Consider the following 21,669-nt stretch of genomic DNA (forward strand, 5'->3'; position numbering starts at 1 on the left):
TGGAGCGCAAATGGCTCAAGAGTAGACTGGAGGTGGATCATCAGATTTATCGCCATACAAGGAGCCAATGTTCAGCCATCATTGTCAAAGCTAGGTCGTGGTATGTTATGAATATTCTAAGATCTGCAGTTTCTGATTCCCACAAGATGTTCGCAGTTGTGAATGGTCTCCTGGGTAAAGATGTGCCTCAGCCTGTTCTTCCAGAGATGGATGACCGAACCGCTGCAAGTACATTAAGTGCTTACTTTGAAGACAAGACAAAGACCATAATGGACAGCTTCAGTGACTCGGTTGATACTGTGGAGCAAACCAGTGACTTGTTTTGTGGCACGCCCCTCTCTAACTTTCAACCAGTGACAGAAGATGAACTATTGAAATTAGTTCGGCGTTGTAGCCCAACCACTTCTGTGGATGATCCTATCCCCACTCGTGTTCTTCTCCAGCACCTTGACATTCTGCTTCCTGTACTCGTACACATAGTCAATGCTAGCCTTTTCTCTGCCACTGTACCCAGACAATTTAAAACAGCTGTGATTAAGCCTGTCTTAAAGAAGCACAACTTGGACCCGAGCTCATGTAAAAACTATAGACCTGTGTCGAATTTGCCTTTTGTTTTGAAGCTTGTGGAGCGTGTCGTTTGCTCAGCAGTTGACACTCCACCTGGACCGCTACAGCTTATTGGATAAATTCCAGTCGGCGTACAGACCCAGGCACAGCTGTGAGACAGCCCTTCTGCGTCTTATGAACGATCTTCTGTGCAGTGCAGATGCAGGGAATGTGACTCTTGTGGTCCTCCTTGATCTGAGTGCGGCCTTCGATGTCATTGATCACACCACTCTACTAACTCGTCTCCAGATGGAGGTGGGCAGTGGTTCCATTCCTACCTCAGTGATCGTACACAAAGGGTGATGGTCAATCAAGCTTCTTCTGTGACAGTTCCATTGCTGTGCGGTGTCCCGCAGGGCTCTATTTTGGGCCCAGTTCTATTTTCTATTTACACATCGCAGCTTGGTCCCCTCATTGAGAAGCATAGTGTGAACCGTAAGACGTTTGCAGATGACACTGAACTCTATTGTTCATTCAGTACAGACAGTGAGTCGGTGCGTGAGGCAGTCTGTGCCATAGAGGAGTGTTGTTTAGAGGTCAAGTCATGGATGCTACGGAATAAACTCAATCTTAATGATGAGAAGACAGAGGCGATGCTATGTGGTTCCAAGTTTAGCCTTCGCAAAGTCTCTCTAGACTCCATCAAAGTGGGTCATGCTAGAGTCCCCCTCTCCAGCTCCGTACGGAACCTTGGCCTCTATGTCGATAATCTTCTTACTATGTCTGATCATGTCAGTTCTGTAGTCAAGGCATGTTATTTCCACATCCGCACACTTGGACGACTCCGACCCATTCTCGATAGGAAGACTGCAAATGCAGTTGCTGTGTCCCTCATCTGTTCTAGATTAGACTATGCCAATAGCTGCCTCTGGGGAATTTCTAAGAGTGAGTTGTCGAGGCTTCAGCAAGTGCAAAATATGGCTGCTAGAATAGTTGCACGCAAGAAGAAATCTGATCACATTACTCCTGTACTACGTGACCTACATTGGCTTCCTGTGGAGAAAAGAATTGTCCACAAATTGTTAACTTTGACATATGGCTGTCTTCACGACCTTGCGCCTGCATATCTCCAAGAACTCATTCACCGTCACCAACCTCGGCGGAACCTTTGTTCAGCAGCCCAATTCAGACTTCGACGACCGAGTGTTCAGTCAGGGAATACCAACAAGAAGACTGTGGGTTTCAGATCCTTCTCTAATGTAGCCCCGCTTTTGTGGAACTCGCTTTCCTTCTCGACTAAGGAGTCTGATAGTATTGCATCTTTTCTGAAAAATCTTAAGACTCACTTGTTTAAAATTATTTGAAGTTGTTCATTTGCCCTGCAGTTTGGTGGCTGCTGGGTTCCCCGCGCATTGAGCGTATCTCTGTGATACGGATACTAGCGCGTTACAAAACTACATCATCATCATCATCATCAACTATAGAAGTGCGATTATTATTATTATTAGTATGACTGTATGTGTATTACACTCTGTGTCTAGGCTGAGCCATCTGTTAACAACTGTTAATTGTATATAAAGAGTTAAATTTATGCCCAAGACAACAACACTGGTATCCAGTGGACCTTCACCAAACAGCTAGAGGACCTGGACTTTGCAGATGACATTTGTCTCCTGTCTCATCAGAAGCAACATGCATAAACCAAACCAAGTAAGCTAGCAGAGGAAGCAGAGAAGACTGGCTAAAGGTCAACAGAAAGGAGACCGAAGTGATGAGAATCAACAACATGCAGGTACTCCCAATCCAACTTCAAGGAGAGAACATCCTGGAAACAGGCCGCTTCACGTATCTGGGAAGCATTGTTAACAAGCATGGTGGAGCGGACGATGACATCAAAAGTCACATCAACAAGGCCAGGCATGCTTTCAACATCCTACGCCCCATCTGGAACTCCTGAGTATTATCCTTCCGCACTAAGACCCGCATCTTCAACACCATTGTGAAAGCAGTCCTATTGTATGCTTCTGAAACCTGGAGAGTGAGAAACACAATCAACAACAAACTCCAGACTTTTACCAACCAATGTCTATGCCATATTCTGGGAATAAGATGGCCTGAAAAGATCTCCAACAGCAGCCTGTGGAAAAGAAACAACCAGAATGGCAACAGCAAAGACCTCAAAAAGCGCAAATGGGGCTGGATAGGACACATCCTACGCAAACCAGCTGACACCATTGCGAAGCAGGCACTTGGCTGGAACCCTCAGGAGAAGAGGAGAGTTGGGAGACCAAAGTAGACTCGGAAAAGAATGGTGGAGAGGAAGGTAAAAGACGTCGGAACCACATGGGCCCAACTGAAGGGGGCTGCCCAAAACCTGGTCCGCTGGCAAAGTATTATTGTAGCCCTATGCTCCTCGAGGAGTAACAAGGAATAAACTAACTAAACTAAAAAGTTAAAGTTGCACGCCATGTGTTGATTTGCACTTTTTGCTGTCAGTTGATTATGGATCTATCTACGTTTAATTATCAAATGTTTAATGGTAACAGATTCCCATCATATCTAGGGCATGTCATGTAAAAGACAGAGTCCAACCCTTTCTTTCCACCTGTACTGATGTGAAGGATAAGTTTTCTGGTCAGAATGTATAAAGCATCTTCTGAACTGGTGACCTACTTTGAATTCAAGAGAACTATTCACCAGGGGCAGTAGTTAGGAAGTGAAGGCACTTTTAAGTCAACTTCAGGGGCAAAGTAGTGAAATCTGAAGTGATAATGTTTCTTTCACTAGTTATGAAGTAGAGGCATACTGAGGACAAAAATAGAGAGGTTGCTACTATAAAATAGGTGTGGTAAACCTACTACCTTAGAGAAAATGCAAAGCAGCTTGTGGATAGAGGGAGTTTTCCTGCCAGGGATTCAAGAAAGGCCTTAAATCAGTGACCTTGTACACCACAGTCTAGCACACTAACCACTGTAGGCTGTGCAGCCTCCAGTTAAGTGTCAAGTGTTCCCAGCAAATTAGAAAACCTGTGTCTCAGTGCATTGTCCAAAATTAGTTGTAACACATAATGACTATTTCGGCTGTGGTAGAGGTATTGAAATCCTACTTTTAAAATATCTTTTGTATTGCTTTTCTTTTGTCTTGCAGGTAGTTTTTAGAACCAGCATTCACCCACCTCTGATGCAACAGGCTCCTTACACAAATGCATCTCCTTATAAAGAGAAATGGCATGCTCGAAAACCTTCAGACAGAATAGGAAATACCTATTCCTTAAAATGCTGTGACATTAGCATGGCAGAAATTCAAAAGAGGAGGATTGAAAAAGTAGAAAAACGGAAAGGTATTACTTATGCCTGCTTGCTTTCCTAATAAAATTATAGAGAATTACATCTTTTAAAAAAATCTGCATGATGGTGGCAAACTTTCTAAGGGGAGGAGGTCAGCAGGTCAGTGGGAAAGTGATAGTTTTTAGAGAATTTGAGAGAAGATTAAGAATATTGGGTGCCAGGGAACAAGCAGTCTTTCGTAGATAGAGCATAGCGAGTGTATAATGAAAGTCCTGATTAACTGTGTAAACTTTACTACCTAAAGTCATGAAGTTGAAGTAAAATGATCCACATTTTTTACAAATGTAAATGTGGGATTGATGAGAGAAAACTCACCAAAATCAACAGGTGTAAAAGGAAGTTCATTGACAGGTTGTAGATTGCTGGTTTTATTGTCTTACCAGAGAGCAGTTTCCTTAAACAAATTTCAATTCTTAGGGAGATGTGTTTTTATGTTAAAGTGTACAGTACAGATTTATTGTTTCTGTTCCAATCTGCTCATGTAAATGGCTTGTCTTTTCTTGAAAAAGTTGAACAGTTGATGAATCCACAAGTGCCACAAACCCACAAAAAGAAAAAAACAGGAGTTCAGTTTTATGGGTGAGTTTGTACATGATTCAAATACTTCATCATCTGTCACTACACATCAGTTATTCTTTTAGCTTAATCACCATCTGAGGCACAAAAGCTGGCCTTGAGCTTGGTTGTAAACTGCATGGTGCACAATGATTATGCTTGCTCACTTCAAATAATAGTTTGCTGTTGAGATAAAAAAATTAACTATGTGCCCTTTAAGTTTAGTTGATAATATCAATTATGTACTGTGTAACTCACCAGAAATTGGAATTGTGCCCTCCACATTTTGATGAATTCTAGAAGTCTTTTAGCCTACATTGCTTTATTCTACCAGGCTAAATCTCAGTTTTCCTGTCATCAGTCCAGTTGCTGATACCCGTGACTTTAGGGTCTTTACGCTGACTGGGATCAAAGCAAATATATAGTTTTCCTTCTCCAGTCGGCTTTGGAAATATACATCTCCTATCCCATTCACATGTGATCAGATACATATTTGTGGAAAATGCACATCACAATGTTAAGGAGCTAGTATTTCCAGTCAGTAACAAGTTAATCAGTTAAGCAGTAGCAAAAATTATATTGCTGACAAAGTCTAATTTGAATGCCAAAGGGAGTCACTAGGGTTACAGTCTATTTTCAAACCTAGAAGAGATTGACTTTTGTGCACAGTAAAATAATTATGATTTTCTATAGTACTGCATAGTTATTTGCTGAATCAGTCACCAAAGAAAACATGGGAAAAACCTCTTTCTTCAAGTCTGATGACCATGACCCTGGAACACAACAGAAAGAAGCTGAAGCAGTGTTTGTGTGTGGAATCAGCTGTGGATTCTGACGACTCCTTTAAACATGTAGCAGCAGTCATTATAATAATGACGATAACAAAAATGATGGTGATGATTTTGTTCAAACACAATACTTTTAAGGGCTATTCCTCAATTTCTCATAAACAGATTTTTTTTTAATTTTCTGTTTAAATTTTTTTATGGAGCATATACTACAAATCTGTTAATGTTGTGAAGATAAAAACATTTTAGTTTTGTTTTAAATCTTTTCATGATAATAACCTAGCCATCAGCAGTATGAAGTGCCAGAGAGAATGGTACCTCCTAGCAGACCTATGACTCCATCTGAACAAATAAACATAATGCTAGACATTGAAGCGGAAGAAATTCAGCGACATGGCCTTCCTTCAGAGAGGGATGTTGAGGTAAGCATCTGTTTAATGAGGAACTTGAAAGAGACTTTGGAACACCAAGAAATTTCAATTGTAACTTAATGCTTTCTCTGGTTTTTTAAAAAAATCTTTATCACTATAGATCATGGATGGACTAGGGGAAGCAGATAACCAGGTGGTTAGAGCACTGGCATCCAAAACAAGTGGTTTGCTAGTTTGATCCCATTCAACCTAACTGGTGGGAATGGATACCTGACTCCATAGAGGGTTGGGGAAAGCAAGGCAAGGAGGGAGAGGAGATAGGCACCACCCTCATGCATAGCTAGCCCTGAGAAAAGTATTGTCTCTAACACCTCACCCTCAAACAACCTGAAAAGGTTGAGAGACGACCTTTATCTTTTTCATAGATGGACTGATGGTTGATCATAGCTCCGTGCAGAGCATTATGCTCAGGTCCCTCCACAACCATCATACTTCCATTTCGATTGGTGGAAGGCCGATCTGCAACCTGTGCTTTTGCAGATGACAGAGATCTGTTAGCAGGCACTAACAAGGAACTGCAAGACCTTATCAACAGACTAACAGTTTAAATTTATATGGAATGGAGACCAGCACTGACAAGAGCAATGTCATGATCAGTAGCAACAGCAAACCAGAGATCTTGAATGGGGTACAGCTGGAAGAGGTAAGCAGCTTCTAGTACTTGGGAGCCACCCTCTCCAAGGATGGCAACTCCACACCAGATGTCCGCATCAGGATCGCCACATCAATAGAGGCAATGGCTAAGCTTGATAGGATCTGGCATAGCCATAAGATCAGGTTCACTGAGTACAATCTTTATTAATTCGTTGTATAGGTGTGACACAGGTGGACTCTGCTTGCTGAAATGAAAAGGAGAATCCAGGCATTTCAGAGGAAGTGCCTGAGAAGGTTGCACTGGATCTTTTTTTTTTTTTTTTAGGCCCTTCGCCCCTCCTGGGGCATAGGCCATCGACTACAGTCTTACCTGTTGTCGATGTTTTAGTAGCAAGGATTTGTTTTTACGGGGTGGGGGTGCTGGCCCCACGCCCAACCCTCCTCCTTTTTCAGCCGGGCTTGGGACCGTCCTTGGCGGAGGGCAGCCAGCCCTGTAAACAGATGCCACGTGCAGAGAAAGAACAGCATGCCCGAGACGAGAAATGAACTCAGGGCAGCCAACCTTCACTGTATTGGTGACAGGCGCTAACAGCGCTAGCCGTTGCGCCACCGGGCCGCCACTGGATCTCATACAGAGAATATAGAACCATCGACTTTGTACAAAACAAGATGGCCACACTTTTAGGACACATGGAACCTCTACTTTCAACAGTCAAGCGACATAAGCTGTTCTTCTTTGGTCATGTGATCCGGCATGACACTTTTTCGAAGACTATCCTTCAACGCACTTGGAGGATAGTCGATGCCATTGTGACCAGACAATGAAATGGCTTACAAGCGTCAAAAACTGGACTGGCTGTCCTGTACAGAACCTGCTCACTATCACCCAAAATAGGGAAGAGTGGGTCTTGTCAGCTGCCATGTCTATGTGCAGTAACAGGTGCCTGTCAAGAAACAACTGACTGACTTACTGACATAGCTCCTACATGTGTGCATGCAGACACAATACATATATATATATAGAGAGAGCAAGATATAAATTGTCCCATTGCTTATAGTAGTTTCTTACAAAAAAACTTTTCATGGAAATCAAGGAATGTTTGGGTTCAGCCTGTTGAGGAAAATTGTGGAGAGTCGATGAAGAAAACGTTTCTCCTTTTATTATTGCTAAATATTTGCCTTTTAACATTGGGATTGTAGACAGTTTCTAATCTCTTTGCATTGAATTATGGCTTGACTGGAAGAAAAAGTAGGTTTGGGCTGTAAACATAAGCTCATTTGGAAGATGCAATCTATTATCAGTTCTCTCTATTTTGATGAAGAGAGCATGCACGTGCTTGCACACACACATATATAAAGTATTGAAGTATTCTTTAATAATTATACACATGGGTTAGTGACTGATGTGCTGCTTGATGTTTAAGGGCGAGAGAGTATGCACCTATGTGTATGTGTTTGTGCTGCTTGTGTGTACACACGCCTTCATTTTTGTGCATTGTTTATCTTTAAAGCGATACTACTACTACATCAGTAAAGGTGTACCCAAGCCTATGTTAGAACCTCAATCTCAGGAACAGCTACACAGAATCCAAAAGCTAGTTCCTGAAAAATTCCTTCTGAATGAAGATCAGGAGTTTATAAGCTCGAGAGTAAGCTTATTCCAAGAGATTGATGAGGCTTACAATAGTGCAATGTGTAAAGCAATTGGTGAGTCTGATTTTAAAAAAAATTTTTGTTGAAAACATTCAAGGAAATTTTGAATAATGTTGAATAGCTCAGTATTTTCACTAACTAGCTAGTGTCTGTTGGTCTTTGTGACCTTATGCAATGGAGAATGTAGATTTAAGGAGACCATAAACTTTATAACCAGTAAGGGTAACATTGTGCCATGTGCAGTTGATTTCATTTTGAATGATCCTGAGGAGAGAAAGCGGTTATTCATCTGTCGGGTTCCTCAGCCATACCCTCATCGGTAAGTTACCTTGGTAGTTTTAATAAGTTTTGAGCTAATTGAGGGCACTTGCAATATTTTTTTAATTAATTGAAAAAACTCATTATAAGAATACCTAAATGTATCTTATTGATAGTCATATTTGGAACACCTTGCCGAGTCTCAGAAATGTAGCATTATAGTGGACAGTTGGTGCAGTACTGTAGAGTTAGTATCACTCAGTAGGGGCTATATCCCTGCCATGACAATAACAGGAGTGATTTCCTCCTAGCAGACCAGCACACAAATATAAAAACAATGGAAATGGTGCTTTGAGTTTTTAGGGGTGTTCGGTAGTGTAATGGTTAAAACGCTTATCACTACTGCAGAGAGAGGCTTTGGGCTAAGATCTCATCTTGGGTCACTCTGCATTTGACACCTATTCACAGGGCTGGCCATTGGAGGTTTTCTCCAGTTTCCTCCCCCATCTCTCCCTATAGTGTAAAATCACCTGTAGGTGGAAGCACTTTCCTGCCTAACCAGCCAGCTATCCTGCTAAATCCATGTTGCCACCCTTGACTGTTTCAGTGTGCACACCTGCTGGTGTAACATGTGGGCCTGGACTAAGTTTCAAATGTGTGTATTGAGCAGACTAAAAATACTGAAGACTGCAACTAGCAGCAAGTTCATCACAAATAGCATCTTTCAGCTGAAGAAGTGCAAACAGTTGTGTAGTATTTGGCAGGAAACTTAGGTTACATAAACACTTCTGAAATTTTATACGGTCTTTGCAGCATTAATTGGTTAGATAATTCATTACACTTCTAGTAAAAATTCAGATTGTTTATATTTTGATATTTTACCAGAAGAAAAAGGTACTGAAAGAGATCATAACACATTGGATACCTCTCCAGGCACCTTGACTATGGGAGGGGATACAACATTTACCTGTATCAGTGGCTTTAATATAGGATCCTAGTGCCCATTGGATATAATTGCTCTTAAAATATATGAGACAATCAAAGTGAGCCTGTTAAAGGATTATTCGTGGCTTTATTGCACATTGGATATGATTGTTGCTCTTGATGTCTGCGAGACAAACAGAGCCTGTTAAATGATTATTTGTGACTCTACTATGGCATTTCCATATACATCAGCTGAGATGACAGTATTTACAGTTAAAGAAGTCACACTAACCTCTTCTTTAGTCCATGTTTTTAACTTCTAATCCTTATTTTTAGCATGCTGGCTGACAGCACACTGAGTGGCAGCAAACTGTAGTTCTGTTCACCCACTTGCTTGTGAGTGACTGAACTCCACTTGGCAGTCTGCAGCTAATAGCTGTATTCAGCTGTTGGCTTCTCAATACCAACACAGTAGACTGCATACACTGGAAATTTGATGCTTGACAGTAGTTGGTGGAGTTCAGTCTACATTGTCCTTTTAAGTGTTATACTCACCACCCCTTATGCTGATCCTAGTCAGCAAGTTTTTGTACACAGAAGTTAATGTCTTCAACTAACATTGAGCCTAGCTATTCTTTCTCTCTCTCACACATAGTATTATTATGACTTATTCATTTTCTAATTTGCAAATAATATATCTGTTGTTTTTCCTATCAATAGAGTGATTCGTTCTCCTGTACCATGGCATGAAAGTTACCAGGAAGCAAAAAACATTATTGAGCAAAACCTGTTTACTACTAATCCTATGATGCTGAAGTTGCAGAAACTTTGGGTTGATGAGTAAGTTACTGTCTAGGTTTCACCGTGAGTGGCTTAGTAACTCTTCACAGACTGGCATATAGTTGTATGGATTTGTCATAGATTTTCCCTATGGTGTAAATGCAGTTCAGTTCTTCATTATCTTTCTGTAACTGTATCACCAGCTTCTGCCATTAACATTATATAACATCTTCAACCTTAAATAACTTTCAGTTTTAAGATGCTTGAGTTATTCCCATGGATCTTTGTGCTCCTGTATTTAAAATTGCAGATATGGCCACTTGAGATTTTTGGATATAAGCAAGTTGAAAACAGCTAATTTCCCAGTGCTTCCCTCTGACCTTGAGAATATTGTCAAAGAATGTTGCAGGGAAGCTCACAAATGCTTGCAAAATAAGTGAGTTGGTGCTAAACCCTGGTAGTTGTTACCAGTAGATCATGTACTTTTCGTAACCCCAGTATTGATGATTTTTGGTATTATTCACTGCATTTCTACATTCCTGTAAGTTAAAGTATATAGATACAGTACGTCAAGTGACCTAGTATAACCATATAATAAATTTAAAATATCTTTGAAACATGCTAAATCATAGAAAAAAAAGGGTTTCTTCACTTAGCCATAACCAGAACTATAACCTAATATAAGGTAGAATAACTTAATAAATAAAGTAAAAGTCTAAACCCTATAAAAAAATAAAACATCCTTCAACTGTAAATAAGGTGGCAAACCATACAAATACCAGATTTGTAAAGACAAAAGTCATAGCAAACTTCTGAAGTGTCCTAAAGTCCCATTGTATTGGCAAATTATTGACAAGTTCAAACCTAGCATGTTGACCAAAGTTCCAGTGTCCCATGTGTTTGCCTTGTAAGTTTCAGACATTTGCCAGATTAAGAAGGGCCTTTAGTCCAAGCTAGAGCAAGTCTACACCAATTGGTCCTTCAAGATTTCTAACTTTAGATCTGGCCTATTAGGCAGGAAACCCTTGGACTATCCTCATGATAGCGCTTGAAAATTCTGATGCAGGGGCCACTGTTGCAGCGTCATATTGTACAATAGCCAGGTGTAGGAGGACCCTGCATCCAAATTGTCACATGCTATCATGACAATAGTCTGATCAGGGCTTCCTCATATGAGGCCTGGACTTTCAAAAAGCTCATTCAACAGATAATTAGTACAACTGTATTTGGGTCATACCAGTGTTACTTGTTTAGAAACATACCTTCTTAGTAAAAGAATATTAAGTTACTGTGTTTATTTTTACTACATTTCACTTTAATGTTCCTAAGTCATTATCTAGATTTCTTTCTTTTTGTTAGCTTCATTTTTTATGTGTAATTCAGTTGGGTTCCATCCTGTGCAAAACTTTTCATTGACTACCAAGAGACCTGGGCGCATCTGGTGCCTCCAAGAGAGAAAGATTCTACAGAGATGGTGGAAAAATTCTTTACCTGTGTAGCAGGCCTAATGTCTCAACAGCTCCGTGGCATGGTGTTTAACACTATGGCTGACTTTGTGGCTTTCTTAAGTATTTATCAGGTGTGTTGACAGTATCAGTCTGGTAGATGATTGCATTAGCCATAACTACTTGATGTTTGGTAAATCTACAAGTAAAATATTGGCAAAAAGGAAAGTACTTTGTAGGTATGGGAGTGAACTGTAAATTCTCCTAGAACACTTCTCAGTGGATTCATAATGTATATGTAACAGGGTAAGTGCAGTGCTCTTCCCCCAATCTTTCCACAACAACAAAACACAACACTTTTGTGGGTTCTGGATCGTTTTACTCCAACGCCAGTCGATGGTGCTGGCTATGGCAAAACTCTACACAACACACTTGTGCTCTTGGTGGAATGTGCTCCCACCTCTGCGCTGTCTCCTCACGTTCTGACCACTGGCCTCTTCACCCGACCTTCATGCTCCACTTCCCTCAAAACACCTGCACACCTACATATCCTGTCGCTAGTCGACCCGCCCCTCTCTCCTTCTGTCATGGGGTTGTCACCAGTAATTACCCCCCATCACCAGCCTGTACCTGTCCTGTGTGCATGTGTATGCATGCCATCTTCCATCCTACTTATATACAGTGTTCCATACTACCATATATAGAATCATGACAAATGATTTAAATAGTAGAATGGTAAAATAAAACATTTACAATACCATATTGCAGAGAAACTTGCTGTTACCCTCATAGTAAAGGTTTTTAAAAGTTTTACTTTTTAGTAATGGAGGCTTTATAAGAAAGAATAGTTTCTACCTCAGTGGCTGATAAGTCAATGCCATGTGAAAATAAAACAAATATTGTGCAGAGGTTCCTTTTTTTAGGTGCATAGAGTACTCATAAAATTGAACGTAATCTGTACAAACTAATCAAACACTGTGTTGGTAAAGGGTCTACCTATAGTTATGTTTTATTTCTGCAGGCAGTTTCTGCAAATCTTTCTGAATACTGCAAATATTTTATAAAATGTCATGGACTTTATCCAGCATGTCACAGGTTAATGTCACATCAAATTTGTACTTAAGTCTGCTTCTTCTTTAACATTTTTTTCTTTTTAAAATCCATGTATAAAGATGCATATTAATACATGCTGAGGCCTTTGTATGGATGTGGCATCAAAAAAATCCCCCAAAAAACAGGAAAAACAGAAATAAGTAGCATGCAGTTATTTGGAAATGTCTGATTCCTAAGTTGAGGACCAGTGGAGTGCAAATTTATTGAGTGATCGGGTAAAACTCAAAGCAGGAAACCATTCCTCCAAATCTAGATGATTGCTCCTCTTCCATTCTCAATATTTATGCCTGAAAACATCACCATGCAGAGAAAGAGGTCAAAATTGTGATAGAATGATGTGAGTTCCTAGCTTGCCTTTTGGCTAAAGCGTTCAATGTAAGTGTTTCATTATCCTGATGTCTGTGTTGATGACCTCTTTTTATGCATTGGGATATCTGTAACCATATATATCTTGAGAATAGAAGTGGAGTCTTCAGATACATTTGGTAAAATTTTGCACTCTATTAGTCCTTTAACACTAATGTTTTTCTTTCACACTCACAGGCAAGTATGCACATGGCTCATTCAGAGCAAGAAAATAGTTCTTATAGTCGTTGCTGATTGATGTAACTTATTTAAGTTTGATTAGGTATATTTTGTTTCTTTCAAGAGTGTTCCTAATTTTTTCTCTCTCCTCTGGCTTATTTTCAGACAGGAAATGACTATGATGAAGAATTTGATGAATTCAGGTTTCTTGAGACATCTCTCATAATAATGAAAATGAAAGTAGATGAGTCCTCAAATATTGTAATGGATCCCACCTTCGATGAAGCATGTGAACTCATCATACGCTGCTTCTTAGAAATTGTCCATGCTGGAGAAGGTATTTACAGAGTATGTGTTAAGTTTTGAAACCAGTTAGCAAAATATTAGAGAAACTGTTAGACCAACAGCATCCAAACTCAAAAGGTAACTAGTTTTTGTTCTCTATATCTATTGTTTATGTATATATCAACATATGTGCTGTCAGTAGTGATTATAGTCAATTGGCTAGTATGCCTGCTTGTCTTCCTCTGCAGATTTATGACTCTCTCCATCCTTATTGTTTGTTCCCTGATACCTCTTTGTGTCTTCTTCATTTGCTTTATTATTGTTTGCATAGTTGTTTCTCTTTCCTTTATATTCTATCCATGTCTCATACTTGTCTTAAGGGCTCCTTTTTGAGCAAAATTATGTGCTATAATTCACATGCTTATTATTAACTATGCTATATCTGATTCAGAATCTGTTCAGAACCAGATTATAATTTTAAATGATTTCTTTTAAATAAAAGTGTTTGGCTGTGCTTTAAAGATTGATTTTGATACAGACCAATAGGAATAAAGGGAGAAAGAAAACTGTGCTTGGTTTTGAAAACTTATAAGGTTCATGTCAGGTAAAGCCTTTAAATAAAGAATCATCAGCAGCAAATATGAAAACTGTGGGATACATTTCACTTGTTATGAGTTTAATGATAAATCAGGGCTTCTGCTTACGCAAAAAATTGCGTACAGTATGCATTAAAAGTTCAGAGGACCCCTTCAATTTTCGTCGGTGCGGTCCCATTCAAAGTTGGGCGAAGAACAGGGACCCCTTAAAAATCTGAAGAAGGGGTCCCTGGGACCCCAAAGAATTTAGCCTTAGCAGAAGCCCTGATAAATTATCATTTTTCAAGCATTTTTTAAAGTGTCTAGTCAATTTCTTATTTATACTTGTGCATGTTTTGCTAAGGTGGAGTCAGAACTCTTTCCAGACCTTCAAGAACAGAAATTGTATCTAAGGTCTGTCAACACAGAGGAATATCTTGTGAAAGAATTTGTGGGGCAGGCTTTGAGTATCTTCAGACTCAACACACTAGGGCCTTTGAAGTACGAGAGAGGGACAACAAAGCACACTTTTCTTTTTTAATGTTTTTGTTTTTAATTAAAAAATATATCTTTTACTATTTCAGTCATGATTCTTAATTTTGGGTTTTTTTTTTTAATCAGGCAGGTTTCCCTTTTCTTTTATTTGAATTTGTATATTTGAGCAGTTGCATGTTACAGGATTGGTCATAAACCAACATTTTTGCTTGCAGCAAAAGCATTAAAACCAAATACTACGGAACAATAATTGTCTCATTAAAGTTACTGCCATGCAAGTATTACTTTTTGTTTTATCAGAAAAATAGGGTACAGAATAAAAGTATTATTTTTTTAAATGGCATGTGAAAAGATATTTTAGTTTTGATTTTTCAACTGTTCTTAGATACATCGGGTCTTATGACGAATATTCAGATCTACTGAACAGCAAAGCAGATGATGACATAACTTTATTTCTGAAGGACCCTCAAACTTATGATATGGAAAAACAGGTAATTCTTGATTGTAGCTAGACCTGCTGTTTAATCTTAAAACTTCAGACAATAATGGAATGATTTTGTTAGGTTTGAGGTTGATTGGTTAGTTTGATGGGAGAGAATTTTCACCTGCTAATGGTTTCACTAAGATGTGGGGAGGATTGATAATTAACCGCAATATGCTCCACCCCTTGTAGTAACATCATAACCAATTGCATTGCAACTTTGGAAATTCTCAGGATAAATTTTCCCAGGCAGAGTTACTTCACCTATTCCAAGACTAACACCATGTCCAGTATTAACAGTAGTACATTCACTGATTTAAGCTATACAGCCTTGGTTAAAAAAGATGCCTCTGGGGTTTGTGTAACTTTCATCCTGGGTACCATGAAAGAATGGACAAGGATGTTCATATGGTTTCTAGGACTGTATCTTGATGGAAAAATGTCTTGGATAAAACTTTGCAATAGACCACATGAGCAGCTTAGCCTAGGACATCTGGTCAACAACTACACTGTTGACATTTGCACCAAAATAAGTCATTAATTTAATACCAGTAGATATAAAATGTAATGAAAAAGTGTCAAAACAAAAAACAAGCTGTACTTTACATAGGTAATATGCCATGGGTACCCGGCCATACAGGATAGCAGCTCTGGCTGTGCTACTGTGTCCACCTGGTGGGGTGGAGGCGTTGTGCATGTGTGTTGGGGTGCCGCCCTTTCCTTCTCTCATGGCCCCCTACGTTCCCCGGGACCCAAACAAACCAGCGCACCGATCAGCACTACCTGTCTGTGCTACCAACCAATCGACCTTCAGCTGGCATCTTAGCCAGCCTCTACCACAATAAAACCAGAACAGATCGTAGACAAAATAGGAAAACACATTGAGAGCTACACCATATCAACTCTTTCTATACTGGAAGTTTTGGGCGATCTGCTTCTTTGTTCTATAGGTTGTGTTGCAAAAACTTGCTGATCAAATGCAAATATACTACAAAAGTAGACTTGTATACCAAACTAAAGAAAAATGAACAAAAATTTGTGGTCCCAAAAAATAAAAAAAGTCCAAAGAAATCACAGAAAGTGAAATATCTTTAATTATGAATAATAACTGTAAGAGTGATCTGCTAAATGCCAATGATCAACATTACAAAGAAAGAATGCTTTTCTGCCTTGAGACAATAAATTTTAGATATAAAAATCTTAATGTACATTCAATTCTCCTTAGAATAACATTTTATTAAATTATAATTACATTTCCTGAAGATATTGCTTTTTAAATGTGCATGCTGTTTTGCTTGCCTCTGCTGCTTTATTTTAGGTCATCATACAAAAACTTTCTTTCCGAGTGCAAAATAATTAATTGCTGTCACAGACTTAGCAGCAGATACGGAATCTGGATATATCTCAGATGATGCACTGAATACTACTTGTGTATTATATTCTGTGGAGTCACAGCAGCATAATTAACAAAGACAAGTAGTAGAGATTAATATGGCTGTGTATGATCACATCAGGCATGTAAAATCAACAATTGTCAGTCAGCATGAAATGCTGTGTTGTCACGGTCATTCTGTCAAGAACAGTTGAAACTGAATGATTATTAAGTGTCTGATATAATTCATGCCAGCATTAATGAGAACACTGAATGTGGTGGTTAGTAAATAATGTTAAACACAAACAGTGGGTTGCTAGGATTCTTCATTTTAAAAGTGTACTTCATTATTTTTATTAAATTGTTTGCTTTTTTCCATTGAGCTACCCATGTTTCTAAATGAGATATTCTATGATTCATGGAAAATAAATTCTAATGAATCAATGAGAAATTTTGGTTTGTTTGCATAGCAAGAGAATCTCAAAACAGCGTCAAGAGAGCCATACCTTCCATATGAAATGCGTCGACTCTTTACACATGTAAGGGCAGCTTTATAGATTTGTGTCTGTGAAAGTCCATATGTGCTTATGCAGGTGTGTGCATAAACAGATGTTAATACATTTTTTTATTTATATAAACCTTCCTTATTCATGCTCAACTTATAAACCGCCCATTTTGTGCTGGATGAAACCTTGGATATGAAGTTACAAAAAAATTATGCCCAAAATCTGCATGTAAAGCACTGAAGGATCAAGTTGGTAACTTGTTTTACTCCATTAAATAAGTTTACAGTGACATAAGATTTTATTTTTTTCTAAATGATGATTAAATGTTCTTTGATTCCTGCTGTTTCAGAAAGTTAGAGCTGTAGTTTCTATAAAAGATCAGATTAAGCTCCTGAGAATTACAGCACCGTTGAACATGGTGTGCCTGTATCTAGAACCCATCAATAACGAGCTGGTAGAGAGAGCTTACAAACTTGAGATGCGGCTTATCAACTATGAGGTTGAGGAAAATCACAAAATTAACCAAGGGTATGTAACAATTCATGCTTATATTTCAAAGTATGATTTAGTAGCCAGGGGAGACTAGAAAGGACAGTGAAGGAATGGGATCGCTAGTGAGGTGAGAAAGTTGCAAGATTTCTGATGCAAGCTATCTATATCCAATCTACAAACTAAAAGCACTAGAGCACTATCATCATGTATATCTTTCTGGTAGAAAAGTTGTTCATGATCATGTGATATTGTCTTTTGGTCATTTCTATCACAATGTTAGATTTGAATTCTTTCTTCCCAGTATCTGTAATGAATACGAGAAGATTAAGGAAGTTCTCAGTTCCCTTCCAAGCGACACAGAAAATCTGGTTAAAGTGCAAAAGTTTCTACTAGAGGTAAGTACAACCATGAATACCCCATTAGCTGGAAATACCCCAATAAAAATTATGCCAACATCAGTGAAAGAAATGTTTGAGAACAAAATTCCTTTAAGTAAGGTCATTTTATTTTGCAATCTGCTTTTCATCACAAAATCTGGCAGAGGTGTATATAAACTGTGATGTGGAGGCTTTCTATTTCAAAGGTGTTTTGAATCTCAGATTGAACATGTTCCACTCCACCGATACTATTTGCAAGGGTAGTGAGAGCACCTGTTAGAGCAGCTCTAGTACTAGCGGTACTTTTTCCTTTTCACATGTAGCATATGACGTAATGGCCAAAACTGAGTATAAATAGCAGGCAGAAATCAATGTTGTGAGGTGACAGATATTGCTTGGTGGAAATGTAGAAAGCTCCCTTTAAGACCTCAGTTGTTGCAAGGTGACCTGTCTTGCTTGGTGCAGCACCAATAACCTCAGTTGCTGCAAAGTGACAGGATTTCCACTCTCCTCGAACCTTTTCCCCTACTTCTTCCTCCACAGAGCCTGACTTACTGTAAGGTGACAGCTCCTGTTTGGGAAAGCATATCTCTCCTCAAAGTCGTGGTTGCTGAAAGGTGACTAGCTCTGACCACCCTGAGTATGGGAGAAGAGCTATTGTGCTGCAAAGTGCTTGGGTCCTGCTGGATGGCAGCTCATGTACGTTATTCAGATCCCTCTCCTCTTCTGTATGTGTAAATGAGGTGCTGGACTCTCATATTAAAGTTTACAGGAGGATAAGGTGCTAGGTATTAGACATGAGTAGGATAATTTAGAGTTGGTACATATGTGTAAAAATCAAATAAATTTACATACCTATGTGAGCGTTCCAGTTTGCATGAATGCTTGCATGTTGTACATCCATCTTTGTTTTATGAAAGAAATTAACTCTCACTTCCAAAATCAAAAAGTCCTGAGAGCTGTTCGACCCTACCCTGTACAAAACAAAGACATAACTTAGTACACTACTAGAGTGTTACACTACATTGGACAGGTAGATGTAAAATAAATACATCATCAATATAGAAAAAGTTATCTGTCAAACTGTTTTGGGTCTAAGAAGGAGTTGCGAAAGGAAAGGGATTAGTGATAAGCAAGGTTCTGCTATAATGGATTTTATATCTTTTATAGATAGTGGTAATGTTACATGAAAATAAAGATACAGTGATACCTCGGTTCTCGAACATAATTCGTTCCGGGAGGACGGTCGAGAGCCAAATTGTTCAAGAACCGAAGCAATGAAACCCATAGGAAATAATGGAAACTGGATTAATTCGTTCCAAGCCCCAGAAAATGCCTATTTACTGGCCTAATTTGTATATAATATGTAGAAAAACATGAGTCTCAACAAGAAATAAGAAATAAAAGTGTATTTATTAAAACAAAAAAATAAAAAAAATGTGCTGTACAGTACAGTAAATTGTGTTTCATTTACTGTACCTGTACCAAACTTTATGGCAGGAGGGAATGAATGTGGAGGGAGGAGGGAAGAGGGATGGTTATTGTTTTGAAGGGGAGTCCTCTTCAATAAAAACAGAGGGTAACTGCTCTTCGGGTGTTTCTGCTCTCTGTATCTTTTGCTGAGGAGAATCAGAATCTTGCTCTGCAGTTGCTTGTCTGATTTCTTTACGGAAGAATTTGTCAATTGTTTGCTGTTTTTTTCTCCTCTGCACTCACACTGATGACGCAAGCAAGGCGCGCTGGGCCGAATGAACGCCATTCGGCTCAACTCGGCTCAACTCGGACGTTCGGATGTTCGAGTTCCAAATATTTGTTCGGATTCCAAGACAAAATTTTCTCGAATTTCCTGGTCGAATACCGATTTGGTCGAAAGTCAAGGCGTTCGAGAACCGAGGTATCACTGTATTTCATAAAAAATAGTTTTGTTTCATGCAGTATCAAGTTTAGATAATAGCAAGAAGAACAATAATTCAGTTGAGTCATGTATGTTCCTCACAGTAATTTCAAAGCTTTATTAAAACTTTCTCCAAAATATTTTTATAATGATTATGAATTATCCTACCGCATACTTGACCACAATTTTTCATGACAACTCAGTTGCAGCCTTAAGATTTTTTTTTTATTGTGGCACTTGTTTGCTTATTACCTGCTGCCAGTTTTTACCACTAAGAAAACTTTCATAGTTTTCAATATTTGCAAGTCTGTACAATACTTACATCGAGACTTTAATTAGTCCTGGCCCATACACCTTACTGACAAGTTGATTGCCATAACAGATTCTGCTAGCTATATTGATTTAGTAATTTGTCTGCATGTTGACTTGCTGTCTTCCTGGCTCATCTGCAGATGTTTGGCACAAGCAATAACTGTTCCCCAGCATGCGCTTTGTAGTCTGCCAATGGGTTTTGAAACCTGATTTTGAGAACCAAACTTCTTCAAAGAAAGCTCTGAGGGACCAAGAGAGATTAAGGATTGCATCATTTGTTTTGAATGCTGACATGCGAGTGTAGCCAAATGAAGAAAAAGACAATGACCTAAAGTGTCACTTTTATTCTTGCCATGGGTTGATGTGTTTTGCTATGGCCATTCACCCAAAAGACAGGACTGCTGAGATGTGTGGTGGGCTGCAGAACTTTTTTTCCTCAGTGCTGTTTCCTTTACCCCTCTGGTTAAACAGATCCAGGATTGTGCCTAAGCACTACCACAATGATATCTCCGTCAAATTATTTCTTTGAAACTTATTTAAGATGTGTTATTGAGAATGTGCTGACTTGACAAAACATTTCTGATTATTTTTAGAGTGAAGACCAGACTGTGTATCAACTGAAGGCTGGAGTTGAAGAGGCTGCTGAAAGACTTTTGTACCTGTTAGATTATGCAATCTTCCCAGGTGACTTGTTATCATGTATCTTATTTCTGGTTCCATGATGTTTTATCTGCAAAATGTAGGACTTCATTTCCACCTTTTCTTTAGGATTAGCTTAGCTTAGTCCTCTTTGTACCTAAGGCGATACATAAGGCATCCACTAGAGACCTCCATTTTTGTCTGTCAGAAGCATGATATTCTAGGACAGTTTATCTTTTTCAGTTCTCCCTCTACTGACCATTGCCATATTGTGCTTTCTTAAAGGCTATGAACACAGCAAAGAGTGTTTTGTTCTATAATCTATCTAAAGGTGAAGATTTGATCTCTGCATGACCTTCATTTTCTAAAGCCTGCTTGTCCTTGCCTGGGTATTTTATTAAGAATAGTGATGAGCCGCTTCAGAAGGCTTCTACTGAAGATTTTGCTTGTTTATGAAAACTGGCAAGGCATAACCCTGTTGTTTCAGTCTCCTAAGTCACCTTTCTTTGGCAGTTGGAATATTATGCCTTTTATCCATTCATCTTGAGTTCTTCACTATCCCATATTTTCTAGAAGATCTTGCAAATCAGCTTTGATATTTCTTTTGCTTTCAACTTTAACATTTCAGAGCAAATTCCATCGTGCCCTGGCACTTTGCAATTTTGTTGTTGTTGGATGGCTTCCTTTACTTCAATCATGGTGTATGTCCAGGTCTTCTTCACTTTCTGGAGGGTTTGATCAATTTAGCAGCTGCTTGAAGTGTTTCCATCTCTCAGCTTTCCTACTTTCTTCAGTGATGATATTCCCATCTTTAGTTTTTAAAGGTAGGTTCCGACTGCCACTTCCACTTCCTGTTAGACTTTTGTGAACCTGTAAACCTTGTTTATGTCTTGTCTTCCTGCATCTTGTTCTGTTCTTATAGTTAGGTTTTACTACAAACTTTCTTTTATCTTTTCTAGCACATACTCCTTTTCACTTCCTTGTTCTGGGAACATTCAACAACTTCTCATTTAGACATGAAACTTTATGCTGAGCTGTCAGAGCATGGATGTCTTTTTTTCTTCCACCTTCACTTGAGCTTTAGAGCAAGTTTGCTAATGAGCAAGTTATATGGTCATTATCGATGTCTGCCGCAACTTTGACTCTGACATCTTGAAGTGTGGGCCTCCATTTGCCATTAATGATTATGTGTTCTATCTGACTATCTGTCCTGCCATCAGGTGACTTCCAAGTCACTTTGTGAATCTTCCTATGTTGAAAAATTGCTCCTTTGCAAAAATCA

The 21,669-nt window shown here is 38.9% G+C and overlaps 1 protein-coding gene across 5 annotated transcripts in view; it reads left to right on the plus strand.

Annotated features, from left to right (window-relative positions):
• Positions 1–21,669, plus strand: part of LOC112573597 (dynein heavy chain 3, axonemal-like) — a 107,522-nt gene that overhangs the window by 4,809 nt on the left and 81,044 nt on the right. For 3 of the 5 annotated variants that reach the window (XM_025254109.1, XM_025254127.1, XM_025254117.1), the window contains exons 3-17: positions 3,694–3,886; positions 4,403–4,472; positions 5,520–5,658; positions 7,773–7,968; positions 8,158–8,233; positions 9,817–9,936; positions 10,187–10,312; positions 11,260–11,455; positions 13,125–13,307; positions 14,184–14,320; positions 14,700–14,805; positions 16,638–16,706; positions 17,023–17,201; positions 17,467–17,560; positions 20,342–20,432. In XM_025254109.1, the coding sequence (XP_025109894.1) occupies positions 3,694–3,886; positions 4,403–4,472; positions 5,520–5,658; positions 7,773–7,968; positions 8,158–8,233; positions 9,817–9,936; positions 10,187–10,312; positions 11,260–11,455; positions 13,125–13,307; positions 14,184–14,320; positions 14,700–14,805; positions 16,638–16,706; positions 17,023–17,201; positions 17,467–17,560; positions 20,342–20,432 (1,975 nt within the window). Of the gene's footprint in view, positions 1–3,693; positions 3,887–4,402; positions 4,473–5,519; positions 5,659–7,772; positions 7,969–8,157; positions 8,234–9,816; positions 9,937–10,186; positions 10,313–11,259; positions 11,456–13,124; positions 13,308–14,183; positions 14,321–14,699; positions 14,806–16,637; positions 16,707–17,022; positions 17,202–17,466; positions 17,561–20,341; positions 20,433–21,669 lie in introns of those variants that run through there. The other 2 variants (XM_025254137.1, XM_025254146.1) reach the window with 2 other exon arrangements.

Source organism: Pomacea canaliculata, linkage group LG1 (genome assembly GCF_003073045.1).
Source record: "Pomacea canaliculata isolate SZHN2017 linkage group LG1, ASM307304v1, whole genome shotgun sequence".
Classification (NCBI taxonomy): Eukaryota; Metazoa; Mollusca; class Gastropoda; order Architaenioglossa; family Ampullariidae; genus Pomacea; species Pomacea canaliculata.